This window comes from Drosophila miranda, assembly GCF_003369915.1.
Source record: "Drosophila miranda strain MSH22 chromosome Y unlocalized genomic scaffold, D.miranda_PacBio2.1 Contig_Y1_pilon, whole genome shotgun sequence".
Taxonomy (NCBI): Eukaryota; Metazoa; Arthropoda; class Insecta; order Diptera; family Drosophilidae; genus Drosophila; species Drosophila miranda.
The window spans coordinates 29626897-29647926 of record NW_022881603.1 but is presented as its reverse complement, the minus strand read 5'-3'; the positions used below and the strand labels follow the sequence as shown (position 1 = coordinate 29647926).

The window sequence follows — 21030 nt, the reverse complement described above, 5'->3', positions numbered from 1 at the left end:
AAGAAGGCTATCTTCATTGCATTGACAAGGGTGACACACCACTATACACGCTGCACGTTGATCATTTGGGACCAATGGATGCGACAGCCAAGCAATACAAGTACATTTTTGCTGTGGTAGATGCATTCACCAAGTTTGTGTGGCTGTTCCCAACTAAGTCAACAGGTCACAAATAAGTTGTGAAGAGGCTGAGCGATTGGTCATTTGTGTTTGGTTTTCCCAAGCGCATAGTCAGCGACAGAGGAGCAGCGTTTACATCCAACGCATTCAGCGAGTTTCTCAACGAGAACAAAGTCGAACATGTGTGTACAACGACAGGTGTGGCGAGAGGCAACGGTCAGATTGAGCGGGTGAACCGTTCAATTTTGGGTATCATCGAAAAGCTCTCAGCTCAGGAGTCAACGAAGTGGTACAAGCATGTGCCACAGGTCCAGATGGCGATTAATTCGCATGTGCATTCTACGTTGAAGACGTCGCCATTCGAGGTCATGTTTGGGACAAAGATGCACAGACAAGCTGAAAGTCGACTATTGGAGGTGCTCAACGAGGAGTTGGTTACGCAGTTTAACAACGAGCGCCAAGAACTGCGTGACCAAGCGAAACAAAACATTGAGAAGGCGCAAGAGGTGTACAAGCGCAATTATGATAAAAAACGGCGACCTGAGCACGGCTACAGACTAGGAGACATGGTCGCGATCAAGAGGACGCAGTTCGTCGCAGGACGCAAATTGGCCAGCGAGTATCTAGGCCCATATGAAGTCACCAAGGTAAAGCGGAACGGTCGCTACGACGTCAGAAAGGTTGCTCAAGTCGAGGGGCCAAATATCACAGCAACGAGCAGTGACAATATGAAGCTATGGCGTTTTGTCTCAGAGAACGATGATATATTATCATCTGGGACAGATGAAGATGAGCAGGAGGGCCGAATGTAAAGGACAGTGTATCAAGCAGCTAACACTATCCCATCTAAATTAACATTTGAACTTAAGATACCATCGATAAGACCTAACCGATATAACCAGACTTAACCGATGTTTAAAAGACCTAACCGATAAGGGGTTATCGATATGGGAGGGGGTTGTTGGAAGTAGAAGCAGAAAGTTGAACAAAAAGTCGGAAGAACAGACTCATTAATTGCACATCTTAAATCATACACTTTGTACTCTTTTTCGAAAAACACTATTAATAAACGATACATTATTATTAATCTTACATCTATGTCTTATATTTATGTGTAAGTATATTGGAGTATGCATATTTGTATGAATGTACATGCAGAAGGCATATATATTGGAATGCTCATTTGACCACTTGGAATATATTGCCGACACTGCAGTTCTCACGCTGCAGGCCAGTCCACATATAAGGGACTGATCGTATTACGGCTCTTGAGTGTGGTTGTGTTACGTAAACATTGGACAAAGTGTCTTTATGTTTATGAGCGTGATACTCTACATTAACTTTAGGCATGACCACTTGACATATTGTATACACTACAATACGGTGGGCATATGCCTATTTGGCATACAACATACTACACCTCCCTTTTTAGAGAAATAACGTAATATAATTATGTAGTTATTTTGAAAAAATTATTATTTTTTTTTTTATATCTTGTATGTTTATCTCTTTTTTTAAATATTTGTGTTCATTGATATATAACTTCTTTTTTTTTTAATATATTTGATTTACTTTAACTCCATTCAACCTTAATTTTTCATTCGACCTTCCTAGAAGAATTTAAATTTTCTCTATTTTATTCCCATTTGTTTTTTATGATATATTTCATTATATTATATATATATTTTTTTTAATTTTAATACGTTGATCAGACCCCTTTTTTTTCTCTTTCATGAAACGGTTTATTGATTATATATTGTTAACCTAACCTTATGTACTTTTTGTTTCTTATTCTTACTATCTTTAATGTAAATGTTATCATTATCCTCTATTTTTTCTACTATATTTGGTCCTAAATATACTGGGTCTAATTTGTGGCCTGCTTCATTTCTTATAAGTACCTTATCTCCTACTTTTAATTCAAAATTTCTTGTTTTTTCATCGTATGCTAATTTCCTATAAGCCTTGGCTTTTTCTTACATAATTCTAGTTCTTTTGTATGCTATTTTTAATCTAAACTTTATTTCCTTAGATTAGTCATCTAAATTGTAAATAGGATCTATGTAATAAGTTCTGTTTAAATCTATGAACTGTTTTGGTAGTCTGCCGAATACTAGTTCGTATGGACAATACTCATGCGTTGCTGATGGTGTCGTGTTGAAACAATAAGTGAAATATTGAATCCAGACATCCCAATCAGTTTTGTCTGCAGAGATGTAAGAACGAATGTATTCATTAAACGTTCGATGACTTCGTTCTATTGTCCCTAATGTTTGGTGATGATATGCAGTAGAGGTGAGATTCTCGATCTTCATATACTTGCATAGATCAGTTAAAATCTGGTTTTTATAATCTGTTCCCATGTCCGAGATGAACGTCTTCATTGGACCAAACTTGAGTATGAAATTTTCGAATATAGCTTTTGCGACATTATTTGCGCTTTTGCTTTTTATTGGAATGGCTACTAAATATTTTGTAAGGTCACAAATTAATGTGACTATGTATTCATTACCATTTTCTGATTTAGGTAGCGGACCAACTGTATCCACTATTACTATATCGAAAGCATTCACAGGTGTTTCTGTGAGAGTCAAAGGAGTTTTTGTGTGAGTCTTTGTTTTAGACATTTGGCATTTTTGACATCTACGTACGTACTCTTTTATATGACGTGTCATATTTTTCCAGTAGTAGTGTCTTTTTATTTTCGCTAGCGTTCTTGTTATGCCACTGTGGCCTCCTTGAATTGGGTCGTCATGGTATGTAGACAATATTTGTTGTATCTCTTTTTCATCTGTTATTTGGGTCACCGGCTGGAGTAGCGCTACTCTTAAAGATTTTAATATTTCATTGCCCATATTTTTAAAAGAATCTATTGAAACTGATTCAAAGATCTTTTCGCTCACTTTGAGTTGGCTGATTTTTAATATACCGGCCTCTTTTTCGAGCCTTTGGAAGAACTGACCTAGGTCGAGAATTCCATTAGTATATAAATCGCTAACTTCAATTCTTGCGATAATTTTATTTCCATGTTTAAATAAACATAGTGACCTTGCGGGTCACTACTTTTCGTACATCATCATTTGTAATGACTTCATGTACGTTGGGCTTAGATACATTTTTATGACTTTGCCTTGGCAGAAGTTCATATTTTTCTACTGTACAGTTTTTATTTTGTCTACTTTGTCGCCTGGTAGTGACTTTCAGGACTTTATGTTGCATGTCTTTGAGTACGTGAAAGTGCGTCTGCTACAAAATTATCTTTCCCCTTTAGGTATTCTACTGTGAAGTCATATTCTTCAAGTTCTAGCCGCATGCGAGCTAATTTCGTTTTAACAGTAAAGTGTTTGCCATAAATATATGGTCTGAAATGGGTAATTGCCCAATGAATTGCCGCTAACTCTTGTTCTGTTGTGCTCTTATTGCTTTTCCCTTTTGTAAATGAACGAGATGCATAAGCTATTGGGAGCTGAATTCCGTCACGGTTCTGAGTTAGAACCGCTCCGCAAGCTTGTTTACTAGCATCTGTTATAATGCAAAATTCTTTGCGAAAATCAGGATATTGTAATAATGTGGGGTGCATAAGCTTTTCTTTAAGGTATTGGAATGCGTTTTGGCATTCACTTGACCATTCAAAAGGAACATTTTTTTATTTATTTATTAAATTAACAAATTATCTGTTAATAATGGTACTTAGATTAAAGGCGGAAAAAGATAAGTTAAAAGTTAGCTAAATTTAGTTTAAGAGACAGTTCAGGGGATAGGGTTTGACAGAGGGAGTTATAATTATGGCATAAAAGCCTAAAAGGTTCATGATCAGCATAATTAGACCTACATATGGGTAGACGGATAGGCCTAAAAGTACGGGTAGGTCTGGATGGAACGGCCAAGTCAATCTGACCCAAGAGAGTTTGGGAGTCAACAGTCCCAAGAAGGAGCTTGTGCACGAACATTACGCCATTGCATATTCTGCGATGGTGCAACGACGGCAGTTCGATAAGATTTAGCCTAGACCGGTAGGGTGGCAAGATTTTACCCGAGTCCCAGTTAAAGTTCCGAAGGGCAAAAATTAAAAATTGCTTTTGCACGGATTCAAGAACAGCCTGCTGCTCTTTATACTGCGGGCTCCACACACAAGAACAATACTCCAATATAGGACGTACTAACGAGATGTACAGTTGTTTCGTAACGTACGGGTCGTCAAACTCCTTGGACCAACGCTTGATGAACGCTAAAACACCCTTAGCTTTATTTACAGTTGCAGCTAGGATGTTGAAACACATCTTATGATCAAAAAGGACTCCAAGGTCATTTGAACTCGAAATTCTCTCAAGGACATGATTTCCTAGAACATATGAGACAAAATGAGGAGCGCGACGGTAAAATGTCATAAGTTTGCATTTGGAAAGGTTCAGAAAAAGAAGATTAGTTGAACACCACAATAGTAGTTCACTTAGATCAAGTTGAAGGCGTGTGTGCAAATACCAATCAGAGTAAGAAAGACAGATTTTGACATCATCAGCATACATTAGTGTAGTAGAGTATGTTATAACTTGAGGAAGGTCGTTCACAAATAAAATAAACAGAAGCGGGCCCAGATGACTTCCCTGTGGCACACCTGAAGTAACATTAACAGTATTTGACAACACGTTAGAAAACAAAACACGTTGAGTACGGTTAGAGAGATAGGACAAAATCCAATCTAGAAGATTCGTTGGGAACCCTAATAAAGAGAGCTTTTGAATAAGCAGAGCATGGTTCACAGAATCGAATGCCTTGCTGAAGTCCGTAAAAACTACATCCGTCTGCAAACCAATTTGAAAACCCCGGTGGATTAGGTTAGAAAACTCAAGAAGGTTAGTCGATGTTGAACGATGTCTGAAAAAACCGTGTTGCGACGGAGATATCAAGCTGCAACAAAGATGTTGCAGTTGCCGGGTGACCAGGAACTCAAGAAGCTTCGGGATGGCGGAAAGCTTTGCGATACCACGATAGTTTTCAATGTTTGATCTTGAACCTTTTTTTTGAAGCGGAATGATGTAGGACTCATTCCAAATTACTGGGAGACAAGACTGTTCCAAGGAGAGGTTGAAGAGAAAGGTCAAGGGCTTGCAAAGGGACTGGGCACAGTGTTTTAAGATGCAACTTGGTACCTTATCTGGACCCGCAGAAAACGATATGTCCATAGATGACAAACCTTCCAGAACAACGCTTGCTGTTAGCTTGAGGTAGCTGGTACGGATACGGAGTGGATGCGTTGTAAATATGAGACGAGTACGTTGTTTGGAAAAAGTTAGCGAATAAATTTGCAATACCAACAGCAGAAGCTTCTGTTTTGTTCTGGTAATGAAGGGACGGAGGAAAAACGTTTGACTTGCGCTTAGAATTAACGAACGAATAGAATTTTTTAGGATCACTACGAAAGTTACTACTACATTGTGAAAGGTAATGATTATAACACTGGCTATTGACGGCAAGGAACAGAGAGCGAGCGGAGGAGTATAGAGCTAAGGCCAACGTGGAGCCCGACTTCTGGTACTTTTTATAGAGCCGGGATTTATTATTTTTTAAGTATGACAAATACTTGAAGAACCAGGGAGGCTTGGACGATACAGGTACAGTGATATCTGGAACAAACGTATTAAGGGCGGAGTAAATAGAACTATAAAACGAGTTAACAGTTGCATCTATGTTCGGTAATGAATAAAGAAACGAACAATCAACACGCGGGAGATGTAGATCTAAATCAATAAAGTTTGTTTTGCGAAAACACTTTATGTGACAAGGAGCCATGGAACTGTCAGCACCTCCAGATTGTGTACACTCCAGTGATATCAACAAAGTTGGATGGTAAGGATCTTCAGGGAGAGATATTGGGCTTGCTCTAGATACAGTAGCAAGAGAACCATCGTTAACAAAAACGAGGTCAAGAAATCTGTCCCTAATGTTTTTAACGGCATTAATTTGGACAAGGGAAATATCCGTTAGCCCATTGATAAAGTCATTATGGCAATTGGGAAACAACAGGTTAGCGTCATCACAAGGCAGCCAAGAAAGAAATGGGAGGTTAAAGTCCCCCATGACAATAATTCGATCATTGCACCCTAATGTAGAAACAACATTATTAATTGCTGAAAGGTGGTGTAAGTAAAGCTCATCATCAGACCTGGGAGGAATGTAAGAGCAGGTTAAATAGAAAAATGCGGAGCCAACACGAACTTTGACTGCAACAAATTCAATTCCATGAATGTTATTGAATGGGAATAACTCAGATGAGAAAACAGATTTAACTGCAATCAGAACCCCACCTGCAAAAGATGGGCGGTCCATTCTATAAATAGTGTAACTATCAATGAAAATTTCGTGATCATTGACAGAGGAGTTAAGCCAGGTTTCGGTAAACGCGATGGCATCGAAATCAAATGACGCGCTATTAGTATGAATTTGACGAAATTTTCCCAGCAAACTGCGAACGTTCTGATAGTGCATGGAAAAATAGTACATCAGTTTTTTGGAGCATGTTCGGTAATTCTTGGATTCGATGTATGCTCAGGCCATATTGACGGTTCTAGAGAACAGGATAGTAAAGAATCAGGGAGAAGAATTTTAAAGGATGATATGTTGCGCTTATGTTTAATTGTAAATTTAGTCACAACTATATCAACAGGCGAAGTGTTAAGTTTAGCGGCAAGATGTTGTTTAACATCCTCCGTTGTAGCCTCAGGAATAAGACGAAAAACAAATATTGCTTTCCGAGGGACCACTGCTTTAAGTTGAAGTCCCGAGCGAGATCGAGATGGTGGAGCCACTCCTAAAAGAGATCTCGGTACAAGGGCAGAGGAATTGGCAGCAATGGCTGTAGCAGGAATTGGAGTAGGAATTGGAGCAGGAATTGGCAAGACGTCGTCAGCAACCAGCACACCCGCACTAGGAGCACTCACCGCGTCAGAAGTGACGGCCACAGAAACTGCAGGGATGGGATTGATGCTGTTGGGGAGTTGGGTGCTCGAAGGAAGCACATTGCTCGGTGTAAAGAACTCCGGAGCCACCGTTGGCGGATTTACAGACAACGGCGTGGCATGCCTACACGGAAATGCTTCCGATGGATGAAGGTGGGAGGCAGGCGTACCAATCGGATTAGGTTGCAATAGATTGGTATCATTATGCGGAATTTTCCGTCTAGGCGATTCGCTCAAGAGTTTGAGCCCAAGAAACTGTGATTCAAGGGCAAGAAATTTCTCGTTGAGAGCCACAAATTGTTTCCGGACATCCAGAAACCCAGTTCGAGTCTGTCTCATAAGTGTGCGCATTTCGGCCTCAATCTCCCGACAAGCCAGACATGACCAAGACAGGCCCATGCGTTTCGAGATCAGATCATTCAGCCGGCCAAAATTTCCCCCACCAGCACATTTTATGTGGGCAAAATTGTCGCACAGCCAGCAGCTAAGAAATGAATCACCAATGATAACACCACCGAATTCACATTTCTTTGCACTGCAAACAATTGCCATTATGGACAGTAGTAGAATCACTGTGCACGAATAAAAGAATTACGGAGTGAGATAGCAGGTAAAGTAGGAGAGCAGACAGCAGAGCGAGCCAGACAATCAGCTGCAGCGGCAATAATTCAAAGCAGATGATCCAACGAAGTGCAGAAAACGAGCAGTAAACTCACCAAAGCAGAGACACAAAAGAAAAGTCCACAGAGAGGGAGAGTATAGGCAATCCGGAGAGAGTGAGAGCAACAATGCGAGCAGCCCGCTTATGCTCACGAGAGAGTGTGGGCGATGCAAACGCTGATGCGCGAGAACAGTGCACACCGAAGAAGCGATAACGAAAAGCAGACTGGGCAAAAGAACAATAACAAATTGCCTGCACGAGTCCGATGTGTTACGTTGCAATATTGAATTTATATTAAACACTTGTTTACAAACAAAACACTGATGGTTAACACAAGGTAGAATCAAATTAAAGAGATGCGATAATAAATCAAAACAAAGACACAACAATGTTGTATGATATTTAGGCAAAGGGCGGAGAATGCGGGAGCAAGAAAAAAACACAACCGGCTTAAGCAAGAGCTAGAAGCGAATAGTCGGCGAAGTTTTTTATAAATCGACGATAATAATTCTGGTTTTTATAATCTGTTCCCATGTCCGAGATGAACGTCTTCATTGGACCAAACTTGAGTATGAAATTTTCGAATATAGCTTTTGCGACATTAATTGCGCTTTTGCTTTTTATTGGAATGGCTACTAAATATTTTGTAAGGTCACAAATTAATGTGACTATGTATTCATTACCATTTTCTGATTTAGGTAGCGGACAAACTGTATCCACTATTACTATATCAAAAGCATTCACAGGTGTTTCTGTGAGAGTCAAAGGAGTTTTTGTGTGAGTCTTTGTTTTAGACATTTGGCATTTTTGACATCTACGTACGTACTCTTTTATATGACGTGTCATATTTTTCCAGTAGTAGTGTCTTTTTATTTTCGCTAGCGTTCTTGTTATGCCACTGTGGCCTCCTTGAATTGGGTCGTCATGGTATGTAGACAATATTTGTTGTATCTCTTTTTCATCTGTTATTTGGGTCACCGGCTGGAGTAGCGCTACTCTTAAAGATTTTAATATTTCATTGCCCATATTTTTAAAAGAATCTATTGAAACTGATTCAAAGATCTTTTCGCTCGGTGCCACTTTGAGTTGGCTGATTTTTAATATAACGGCCTCTTTTTCGAGCCTTTGGAAGAACTGACCTAGGTCGAGAATTCCATTAGTATATAAATCGCTAACTTCAATTCTTGCGATAATTTTATTTCCATGTTTAAATAAACATTTAGATTCTGTTATGCGCAAGGTCACTACTTTTCGTACATCATCATTTGTAATGACTTCATGTACGTTGGGCTTAGATACATTTTTATGACTTTGCCTTGGCAGAAGTTCATATTTTTCTACTGTACAGTTTTTAATTTGTCTACTTTGTCGCCTGGTAGTAACTTTCAGGACTTTATGTTGCATGTCTTTGAGTTCTTTTATAGTAATACGTGAAAGTGCGTCTGCTACAAAATTATCTTTCCCCTTTAGGTATTCTACTGTGAAGTCATATTCTTCAAGTTCTAGCCGCATGCGAGTTAATTTCGAACTGGGATTAGTCATAGAAAAAAGATATGTTAATGGTCTGTGATCCGTTTTAACAGTAAAGTGTTTGCCATAAATATATGGTCTGAAATGGGTAATTGCCCAATGAATTGCCGCTAACTCTTGTTCTGTTGTGCTCTTATTGCTTTCCCCTTTTGTAAATGAACGAGATGCATAAGCTATTGGGAGCTGAATTCCGTCACGGTTCTGAGTTAGAACCGCTCCGCAAGCTTGTTTACTAGCATCTGTTATAATGAAAAATTCTTTGCGAAAATCAGGATATTGTAATAATGTGGGGTGCATAAGCTTTTCTTTAAGGTATTGGAATGCGTTTTGGCATTCACTTGACCATTCAAAAGGAACATTTTTTTATTTATTTATTAAATTAACAAATTATCTGTTAATAATGGTACTTAGATTAAAGGCGGAAAAAGATAAGTTAAAAGTTAGCTAAATTTAAATGATTATAAATATTGCATGCAATTAGTTTAAGAGACAGTTCAGGGGATAGGGTTTGACAGAGGGAGTTATAATTATGGCATAAAACCCTAAAAGGTTCATGATCAGCATAATTAGACCTACATATGGGTAGACGGATAGGCCTAAAAGTACGGGTAGGTCTGGATGGAACGGCCAAGTCAATCTGACCCAAGAGAGTTTGGGAGTCAACAGTCCCAAGAAGGAGCTTGTGCACGAACATTACGCCATTGCATATTCTGCGATGGTGCAACGACGGCAGGTCGATAAGATTTAGCCTAGACCGGTAGGGTGGCAAGATTCTACCCGAGTCCCAGTTAAAGTTCCGAAGGGCAAAAATTAAAAATTGCTTTTGCACGGATTCAATAACAGCCTGCTGCTCTTTATACTGCGGGCTCCACACACAAGAACAATACTCCAATATAGGACGTACTAACGAGATGTACAGTTGTTTCGTAACGCACGGGTCGTCAAACTCCTTGGACCAACGCTTGATGAACGCTAAAACACCCTTAGCTTTATTTACAGTTGCAGCTATATGGGTGTTGAAACACATCTTATGATCAAAAAGGACTCCGAGGTCATTTGAACTCGAAATTCGCTCAAGGACATGATTTCCTAGAACATATGAGACAAAATGAGGAGCGCGACGGTAAAATGTCATAAGTTTGCATTTGGAAAGGTTCAGAAAAAGAAGATTAGTTGAACACCACAATAGTAGTTCACTTAGATCAAGTTGAAGGCGTGTGTGCAAATACCAATCAGAGTAAGAAAGACAGATTTTGACATCATCAGCATACATTAGTGTAGTAGAGTATCTTATAACTTGAGGAAGGTCGTTCACAAATAAAATAAACAGAAGCGGGCCCAGATGACTTCCCTGTGGCACACCTGAAGTAACATTAACAGTATTTGACAACACGTTAGAAAACAAAACACGTTGAGTACGGTTAGAGAGATAGGACAAAATCCAATCTAGAAGATTCGTTGGGAACCCTAATAAAGAGAGCTTTTGAATAAGCAGAGCATGGTTCACAGAATCGAATGCCTTGCTGAAGTCCGTAAAAACTACATCCGTCTGCAAACCAATTTGAAAACCCCGGTGGATTAGGTTAGAAAACTCAAGAAGGTTAGTCGATGTTGAACGATGTCTGAAAATGTGTGTTACGTTGCAATATTGAATTTATATTAAACACTTGTTTACAAAAAACACTGATGGTTAACACAAGGTAGAATCAAATTAAAGAGATGCGATAATAAATCAAAACAAAGACACAACAATGTTGTATGATATTTAGGCAAAGGGCGGAGAATGCGGGAGCAAGAAAAAAACACAACCGGCTTAAGCAAGAGCTAGAAGCGAATAGTCGGCGAAGTTTTTTATAAATCGACGATAATAATTGCAGAATGCTACAAATCGTCTCGCGCTGTCCGCATCTTGAGGGACAGGATAATTTTTGATGACGTCAAATTTCTTGTCATCTGGCAATACTCCTTTGTCAGTGCATTTGTGACCCAAGAATGTCACTTCATGCATGAAAAATGAACATTTTTCTGGATGCAACTTTAGGTTATATTTCCTACATACATTAAAAACATCAGTTAAGTTTTTAATCATGTGTTTTTCGGAACATCCTATCACCATTAAGTCATCCATATAAAGGAATGCCTGAGAGGGTTCTAAACCCGAGAACGCTATTGTCATCATTCTCTGAAATGAATTTGGTGCTATTTTAAGACCAAATGGTAATCGCGTGAAGCGATATGAGCCATTGCTCGTTGAAAAAGATGTTATATTTCTTGAATTTTCTTCAAGTTCGATTTGGTGAAAACCTGACATTAAGTCAGGCATGAAAAGTATTTAGCTCTGCCCAGTTGGTCTAGAATATCATCAATTCTGGGGAGCGGGAATTTATCAGAAAGTAGTTTTTTGTTGATTTGGCGATAGTCAATTACCAATCGCCATTTCTTTTCTTTCGAATTTGGTAATGATTTTTTTGGAACTAACAAGAGTGGGCTGTTATACTCGGATACAGACGGTTCTACGATTTTGTCATTTATTAATTTCCCTAATTGTTTTTGAATTTCTTCAACGTGGCTATGCGGGCTTCTGTAGTTTTTAATATAAATGGGTTCAACATCTTTAAGTCTCAATGTTTGTTAATAAAAATTATTTGTCGCTATACTTGGTGCATAATTCTGTTAGTTGATTTTTGAATAGTTCTGGAAAATTTTTCTTTAACTTTGAAAGTACTTGTTCGCTTCTATTTTCTGGATTAGTGTTATAAATGTCGTAATCTGTTAAATTTTCATATTGGATTTTGTTCACTTTGACCAATTGGTCGAAATTAGTTGTGTTTAGAAGGCGAATGTAGACATGTTTGGATGCTGCTATTGTATTTGCAACATAAATTCCATTATGTATTTCTTGATTAGGAACAAATATATAATCGTTTACTGTATTAATGTCTATTTTTCGAATGACTTGGGATCTGGCTGGCAGAAGAACTGTATTGTTGCCAGCACTATATGTTATCGGAACATAAATAGGATAATTTAAGTTTTGAGGTCTAATTATAAACCAGTCTTCACTTGGCTTAAAGTCTAATTGGCAATTGATTTTTTTTATAAAATCAATGCCTATTATTCCATCACACGGTATTGAAAAATTTGAATTTACTAAATCAAATTCGTGTGGAATAATATATTTTGTTGATTGAAGTTCTTTTGAAGTTGTTCCTTGAGATTTTATAACACCTTGGCCTATGCCTTGAATGTTTATAATTTTGTCTTCTTGAATATTGAAATTATCTGAATTTATTTTTAAAAGTGAGATGTCTGCACCAGTATCTATTAGGAATGTGAGTTTATTTTCAGTTGAATGATTATAAAAAGTGACAAATATATTAAGACTGTAATTGATGGAATGAACCTTTGCATTTACTGATTGTTTCCTAAAGGGTTCTAAGAGTTTTCCGACGCATTTTGCGTCACTCACATTGTTATTATCGTAACCTTGGTTGGAGTTACCTCGGCCTCGTCCTCGATTTTGGCCTCGTCTTCCTCCACGGTTATTGTAATTATTGTTGTTATTACCACCTCGGTTATAATAGTTGTGGTTGTAATTTCTGCCACGATTATAACCTCGGCCTCCTCTATTATTGGGATTTGCACCTCGTCGATAATACAGGACAGTGTTACTTTGACCTGTTACCTCCGTGCAACTATTGACAAATTTGGAAACGGCATCATTCATATTTGTGAATGTGCCTGCCTGCATGATAAGTTTTATCAATCGAACAATTTAGGGTCATAGCTTTTACAGCTGTTGTAGTGCTGTATTTGTTTGCAAGTGATTGGCTTAGGCCTTCACTGATATAGGCTCCTTCAAGGGCCTTCGCCAGTTTTTCCACCTCTTGGGTGTATTGGTTAGCCGTTTTGTTTTTCTGTTGCAGATTAAGTAGCTTGGCAGATACAACTTCTACCGATTCTCCTTTTACTGCATTTGACAGTTGCGTAATGATTGCAGGAATTGTCTGCTCATTACTAATTAGATTTCTCGCATTGCCTTTAAGTTTTGTTTTTATAAGGCTTATGGCTGTTAGCTCATGCGTGCCTTTTAAGGTATCTAATAGATTCAAAGAATCTAGAAAACTTTGCAGATTTTCCTGCTTACCGTCAAACTCTGGTAATAGAGATGCGGCTAGCTTGATAAATTCTGCAACTGTTTGTGCCATTTCAGAGATTTTTATCGTTTCCGGTTTCGTTTCGATTGTATCGCTTTCTTCTAGTGTTTCGATGTCACTATCAGGTTCAGCGTCGCTTGACTGAGTCGATTCGTCTAATTCTTTTAATTGGTCGGGATCAAATTCCGCCAATTGATTTACACTTTCTGGCACTTTTATCAGAATGTGTCGCCTATTGGTGACAGTAATTAATCTTGTGTTTAGGGATTTTATTACCCTTAAACATTTACTTTTGTGCCCAGATGTGAATTTGTTTTCGAAACGATTTACTAAGGTAACTATATTATTATGTTCCCTTACTAATATTTCTATATGGTTTTTCAGAGTTTCCGCTTTTATGACTGCATCTTTATTAATGCATTTGTAAGATTTATCGAAGTTGTAACGAAATGAGTCTATATGTTTCGCGATTTCGTTCCATTCCATTCTTTTAATGGAATTATCTTACTTTTGTAAGCGTACTAACCATATAGTTCCTATACCTAAATATGGGTCTTCTTCTTTTATTAATTTTACCTTGACATATGGTAGTGTTGAAAGTACCATTGCCTTTTCTGCTTTATCGCAGTGAATAAGTGGGCTACAGATTGCGTCGAAAGCTTCTATATAATCAGTCTCAAACTGATGTACTGATATGTATTCGCTATGCGAATGTAAAACTTTAATCGCATTAATGCGAAAATTTGGATAGCTTTCGTAGACGTGATCTATTTTCTCTTTATTCATTTCTAAATATTATCTAGGTTATTTGCCCTACTCATGTATCTTTTCTTGATGATTTTGTTATGCTTAACATAGAGTGTAAGCAGAAATTGCAAAACCAATACTATCGTGATAATTAATAACAGGATCCACAATGAGTTTATGTCATCCGTGTGATCAATTATCTTGACGTTGTTTACAACGTTGGCAGTATTGTCTTTTGCCTCACTAGAATCACTAAACCACCCCATTATGTAGTTCTAATTGTTTTTATATATTCAATGAAAAGAATTTTTTTTTCGTTCTAACGTTCATGAAAGAAAAATGAATTTTATTTCCAAAATCTTGGTTTGGTCTTTGATTTAATCTTATATGGGATTTTATTAAGAAAGAAAAAATATATTCCTCCCTTTGAAAATCGAAAATAAAAATTGGAGTGATATTTTCATTGCAATGAACTTATTGCAAGATTTATCATTTACACAAAGTTTTTAAACGCAGCTGAGAATAAATACTCAGCGCTAGAGACATGGAAAAGTTAGTTATTTAGTTTATGTGGTTTATTCAAAGTTACATTTCATATATATAAAACAAATTCTCCAACCACATATGTTAGTAATGAAAGCCTAACAGGTTTTAGTGTTTTGCGACTTGCACTAACGTGCGGCAATTCGCATGTAGAAATTAAATCTATAAATCCTTGCGTGGCTTCGCTCGGTTGCGAAGTTTTAATTCAGCTTTTAATTTGTTGATGCGCTCTATGTAGCGCTGTCGGTCTTCTGGTGTCGTCGCTGCCGCCAGCAAATCTTGTTGCAGGCGCTTTTGTTGAAGTAGCTTTCTTACTTGTCCTCCACGTTTTGTTTTCTTTTTCTCTGTAGTTTTTTTCCTCCTGCCGTGCCCGGTACTCAGCTATTGTGAGTGGGCGTGGTCCATCGTTTGGAAACACCTCCAGGTACTCCTGAATGGAAGGTGCGTCCCTTTGCTCAATAGGAGCAGAATCTATGTTGTCGTCACTCATAATGGCTTAACTGGGCGCGTTAAGCGGTGCCGGTGCTGGTCATCGCACAGGCTACCCATGTGTTGTTTTACTTTTAATTTGTCTTATTGTTTGGTAGTATTCTTTATATATGTATGTTAGAGTAATAATCAGAATACACACATATTTTGAATATTTTTAATTGTCGCACATTTTTTATATATTGTTGCACTTTTTATGTAATTTTTATACCCGATACTCAAAATGAGTATTGGGGTATATTAGATTTGTGGTAAAAGTGGATGTGTGTAACGTCCAAAAGGAATCGTTTCCGACCCCATAAAGTATATATATTCTTGATCAGCATCAATAGCCGAGTCGATTGAGCCATGTCTGTCTGTCCGTCTGTCCGTCCGTCCGTCTGTCCGTCTGTCCGTCCCCTTCAGCGCCTAGTGCTCAAAGAATATAAGAGCGAGAGCAACGATGTTTTGGATCCAGACTTCTGTGATATGTCACTGCTACAAGAATATTTCAAAACTTTGCCCCGCCCACTTCCGCCCCCACAAAGGGCGAAAATCTGTGGCATCCACAATTTCGACGATACGAGAAAACTAAAAACGCAGAATCGTAGAAGATGACTATATCTTCTAGAGTGCAAAATCTGAATCAGATCGTATTATTATTATAGCCAGAATCAAGAAAACAATTTCATTTTTTCTCGCCCTGTCTCTCTCTAACACACACGTAGCATAGGCGGCTTTGCTTAGAGTAAAACATTAGCGCCTAGATCTCAGAGACCATAAAAGCTAGAGCAACCAAATTTGGTATCCACACTCCTAATATATCGGACCGAGACGAGTTTGTTTCAAAATTTCGCCACACCCCCTTCCGCCCCGCAAAGGATGAAAATCTGGGGATATTAACATATCTCAGAGACTATTAAGGCTAGAGTAACCAAATTTGGTATCCGCACTCCTGTTAGACTCACTCAAAAACGTGTATCTCAAAATTTCGCCCCACCCTTTTCCGCCTCCACAAAAGACGAAAATCTGTTGCATCCACAATATTGAGGATACGAGAAAACTAAAAACGCAGAATCATAGATAATGATCATATCTATCAGATTGCTGAATCTGGATCAGATCAGATCATTTTTATAGCCAAAAGGAACAAATCAATTTGCACTGGCTACGCAGCGCCCGACGTCACGCTCAGACTGATTTTCTGTCTCTCTTGCACGCACTCTTTGTCGTGTCGTTTAATATTAGTGGCGTCTGCCGGAGAGCCATACTGACTTAGTATCGGGTGTAACTGTAGAGTTGCGGTCTCCGCAGCAACTCACAACGTTCCCCCTCGTTAATAATGCTTTTATAATTGCATTACAGCTTCGTGAAACTTGTAACGGTCGCCATGTAATAAGTGTGATAATAATAGTAATAATGTGATAATAAGATAACTTCACTTGTTGGAGCGTCTGCTCCGCAGTGTTACTTTATTCCGAATGATTCTTATAATTTCATGTTGGGTTCAGCTAACCCGAAACATGCAATGTTTATATCTATGTCTTATATTTATGTGTAAGTATATTGGAGTATGCATATTTGTATGAATGTACATGCAGAAGGCATATACATTGGAATGCTCATTTGACCACTTGGAATATATTGCCGACACTGCAGTTCTCACGCTGCAGGCCAATCCACATACATACATATGTATAAGGGACTGATCGTATTACGGCTCTTGAGTGTGGTTGTGTTACGTAAACATTGGGACAAAGTGTCTTTATGTTTATGAGCGTGATACTCTACATTAACTTTAGGCATATGACCACTTGACATATTGTATACACTACAATACGGTGGGCATATGCCTATTTGGCATACAACATACTACAATGTGAATTGAATTGAACTCTTTTTTAACTCTAATCAACCTTGAAATTACACACGTTTTTTTGTTAACTGCTCGTAAATTAATTTTGTAAAGCAAAACTAGAAAACTTGCTCGCATTTGCATTACGTTAGTTTGTCAACAAAAGTTTGTTAATTTACCTGAAGTGACCTCTTATCAGGACAGCCGCGACGAGTGTCAGTCGCTCCATTCTTTGTGGGCTACCAGGCCTAAACTAAATCATGTCAACACTTGGGAGCAGTACGCAGTCGCCTTATCGGGCTATCGCAGGGGGAGAGCAAAGGCAGGCAGCAGCATCCAGTTTTTGTTTGCCGTTCGCTCATCTGCTCGCGCGCTCCGACAGCGCAGTCGAGAAAAAGCCGTGCCAGAGACCGCTTTCAGTTCAACTCAAATTCCGCATCGCTGAAGTTCGATGAGCATTATCTTTTAGCTGTACTCTGATAATAGCAAGCCCAAAATGATAAACAACTCGTTTGAGTTCTCATGTAATAGAGTAGACTTAGTGGGACCATTGAAATACATTGGGAATCTTTATAATCAACCGATGCTCTTTCTATGCATCTTGCAGCCGACGACGATTCCGACGTTAGTCCGCACGATATGGAGGGCAACAGCTCGGACCTGGAGTACGGAGCCAAGGACATGAACGGACTCAGTCCGAACTCCTACAGCAGTGGACTTCAGACCCAGCTTCAGGTGAGCTTTGATTGGGTTTTCGAAAGATTATCGGATTAATTATAAAGACACACTTTCTGTCTTCCCACAGCGCGATCTGGACAGACAACATTTGCTTAGTGATCGTCCGCGGTCCGGAGTCTATGAGAATGTCATATCCGAGGGCGTCGAGGGGATCGAGCACCAGGAGAGGTGAGTGAGAGGCGCCACAGATGCAGCACAACACTATTCTCTGTCCCCAAATCGTGTTACTTTTACGTTGTTGTTACGTTGCGTCACTCGTTCTGGGGCGTACCTTACACCCAACGAGTGCTACGCGGGGGACATCTGCAGTTCAGAAAACTGACAGCAAAACACGCAGCCCCCGACTTCGCACCCTCCCATTCCGCCCATAAACACATTGTAATGGAACTCTTGGCCCAGAGCATATTTATTAGTGTTACAAAAGCATGCCGGAAATAACTTAAGCGTCTAACAAACGACTCGACCCACCTCAGCCTGCTCCTTATGGAAATTTCGATTCCGCTGCCGCTTGTCGAAATTTTACAGAGCACTGGCACGCAAGCAGACACCGGGCGGGCTGGCAAGTGAAAATTGGGAATTGAATTGAACGGGAGAGCAGAGCGGGTAGCGGAGAGAAGTAGATTTGAGTGTCATGGTCCTGCTCAACAGTAATCGCAGAATGCCAAGTGCCCGGTTTTCCATTTGTGACGACAGCAGTGACGATGGATTGACCATGTCGGCATCACTGTTTGCATGACATCTCCTTCACCTTAAGCTGAACACAAATCTAATTTGAATGCCAGCTAAAAATATTTGCTTTTACTGCTTAAGTCGCAAAAGTGAAGCTTTGAGCTAAATATTTATGAATATTTATAATGGAATCATGAGATAGATAATTACTGTGACAAAGCCACGCCAAAATAGACCATTTTAAAGATAAACGAGGGGGAACGTTGTGAGTTGCAGCGGACACCGCAACTCTACAGTTATACCCGATACTAAGTCAGTATGGCTCTCCTCCGGCAGACGCCGCTAATATTGAACGACACGACAAAGAGTGCGTGCGAGAGAGACAGAAAATCAGTCTGAGCGTGACGTCGGGGGCTGCGTAGCCAGTGCAAATTGATTTGTTCCTTTTGGCTATAAAAATGATCTGATCTGATCCAGATTCAGGAATCTGACAGATATGATCATTATCTATGATTCTGCGTTTTTAGTTTTCTCGTATCCTCAATATTGTGGATGCAACAGATTTTCGTCCTTTGTGGGGGCGGAAGGGGGTGGGGTGAAATTTTGAGATATACGTTTTAAAGTAAGATCTAACAGGAGTGCGGATAATTAAATTGGTTACTCTAGCCTTAATAGTCTCTGAGATTTGTGAATATCCCCAGATTTTCATCCTTTGCGGGGCGGAAGGGGGTGTGGCGAAATTTTGAAACAAACTCGTCTCGGTCCGATATATAAGGAGTGTGAATACCAAATTTGGTTGCTCTAGCTTTTATAGTCTCTGAGATCTAGGCGCTAATGTTTTACTCTAACCAAAGCCGGCTATGCTAACGTGTGTGTTAGAGAGAGACAGGGCGAGAAAAAATGAAATTGTTTTCTTGATGCTGGCTATAATAATAATACGATCTTATTCAAATTCTGCAGTCTAAAAGATATGGTCATTCTCTACGATTCTGCGTTTTTGGTTTTCTCGTATCTTTAAAATTGTGGATGCCACAGATTTTCGTCCTTTGTGGGGCGGAAGTGGGCGGGGCGAAGTTTTGAAATATTTTTGTAGCAGGGACATATCACAGAAGTCTGGATCCAAAACATCGTTGCTCTAGCTCTTATAGTCTTTGAGCACTAGGCGCTAATAGGGACGGACAGACGGACAGACGGACGGACGGACAGACGGACAGACAGACATGGCTCAATCGACTCGGTTATTGATGCTGATCAAGGATATATATACTTTATGGGGTCGGAAACGATTCCTTCTGGACGTTACACACATCCACTTTTACCACAAATCTAATATACCCCAATACCCTTTTTGAGTATCGGGTATAAAAAGGGTTGGGGGAGCCTTTTCAACGGAAAATGCTTCATTAAAATGAGTATTTACCATTAATGGTATCGTTTTTGCTCTCCCTTCACGCTCGTCGAATAATAAATGACTGTTTTGATTATGCATCGCGTTAGGTTAGGTTAGGTAGAGACGGCCGCCAAGCTCGCTCGGAGCCCAGCACACTTAGGCCGGTTTCGGCCCGTTGTGATACCGCTTGGGATCATTCCCTCCCTGCAGATGAGACTTCATGTCAACAGTTGTCCCATCCAGATGCCCTTATAAAGTTGACGATCTTTCTGGGACATAGCGTGGACATCTCCGAGATGTCGTTCAGAAAGGCAGAGCCCAAGTGATGCAGCCTCCTTCTGCTGAGAGCTGGACAGGAACAGAACAGGTGTTCCACTGTTTCCTCCTCGTCCTCGTCTCTGCAGCTGCGGCAGAAATCATTGTATGGGGCACCCAGCCTGTTTGCGTGGGTGCCTACTAGCCAGTGTCCTGTGAGGGAACGTATGACTGCGCTGCACCTTTCCCTGCCTAGTTTGCAGAGCTCTGAGTTGCGCTTCTTATCTATGGTCGGCCATGTTTGCCGAGCTGTGCGACAACGTGGCCCTATTTGCCACTTGTTGTCTATCAGTCGCGTGTACTGCTCCTTTATGATGAGCTTGCAGGTGGCCATAGGCATACAAATATCCTCCTTATCTTGGAGAAGGGGGGTTGTAGTGCCCGATCTGGCCAGCTCGTCCGCTATGCAGTTGCCCTCGATATCCCGGTGGCCCGGGACCCATATAAGGCTGATAGCAAATTGCTGAGCCATCTCGTGAAGAGATCTGCGGCACTTCGCCACAGTAGCCGAGTTCGAGGAGATCGCGTTAAGTGATCTGATCGCAGCTTGGCTGTCGCTGTAGATGTTTAGATTGGTTGCCGTGGTGGTAACCGTGTGAAGGCAGTACAGAGCCTCCCTGATTGCTGTAACTTCCGCTTGGAAGACGCTACAGTGATCCGGAAGCCTGAAAGATTGCCTTATGTTAAGTTGTTCAGAGTAGATTCCTCCTCCAACCCTGCCGTCCAGTTTTGAGCCATCCGTGAAGATGCTTATGGCCCCGTCTGGGCCGGGGAGCCCCTCGAGCCAATCGTCTCTATGAGGCATGATTATGCTGAATGGAGTCTCCGTGTGCTCCATTGGAACTTGATAGTCCGTTCTTGCTGGGACCATGTTGTTTTTA

The 21030-nt window shown here is 39.9% G+C and overlaps 1 protein-coding gene across 5 annotated transcripts in view; it reads left to right on the top strand.

Annotated features, from left to right (window-relative positions):
• Positions 1-21030, top strand: part of LOC117189927 (protein GDAP2 homolog) — an 86307-nt gene that overhangs the window by 51421 nt on the left and 13856 nt on the right. For 3 of the 5 annotated variants that reach the window (XM_033395001.1, XM_033395002.1, XM_033395006.1), the window contains 2 exons: positions 17645-17772; positions 17843-17943. In XM_033395001.1, the coding sequence (XP_033250892.1) occupies positions 17645-17772; positions 17843-17943 (229 nt within the window). Of the gene's footprint in view, positions 1-16720; positions 16740-17476; positions 17562-17644; positions 17773-17842; positions 17944-21030 lie in introns of those variants that run through there. The other 2 variants (XM_033395004.1, XM_033395005.1) reach the window with 2 other exon arrangements.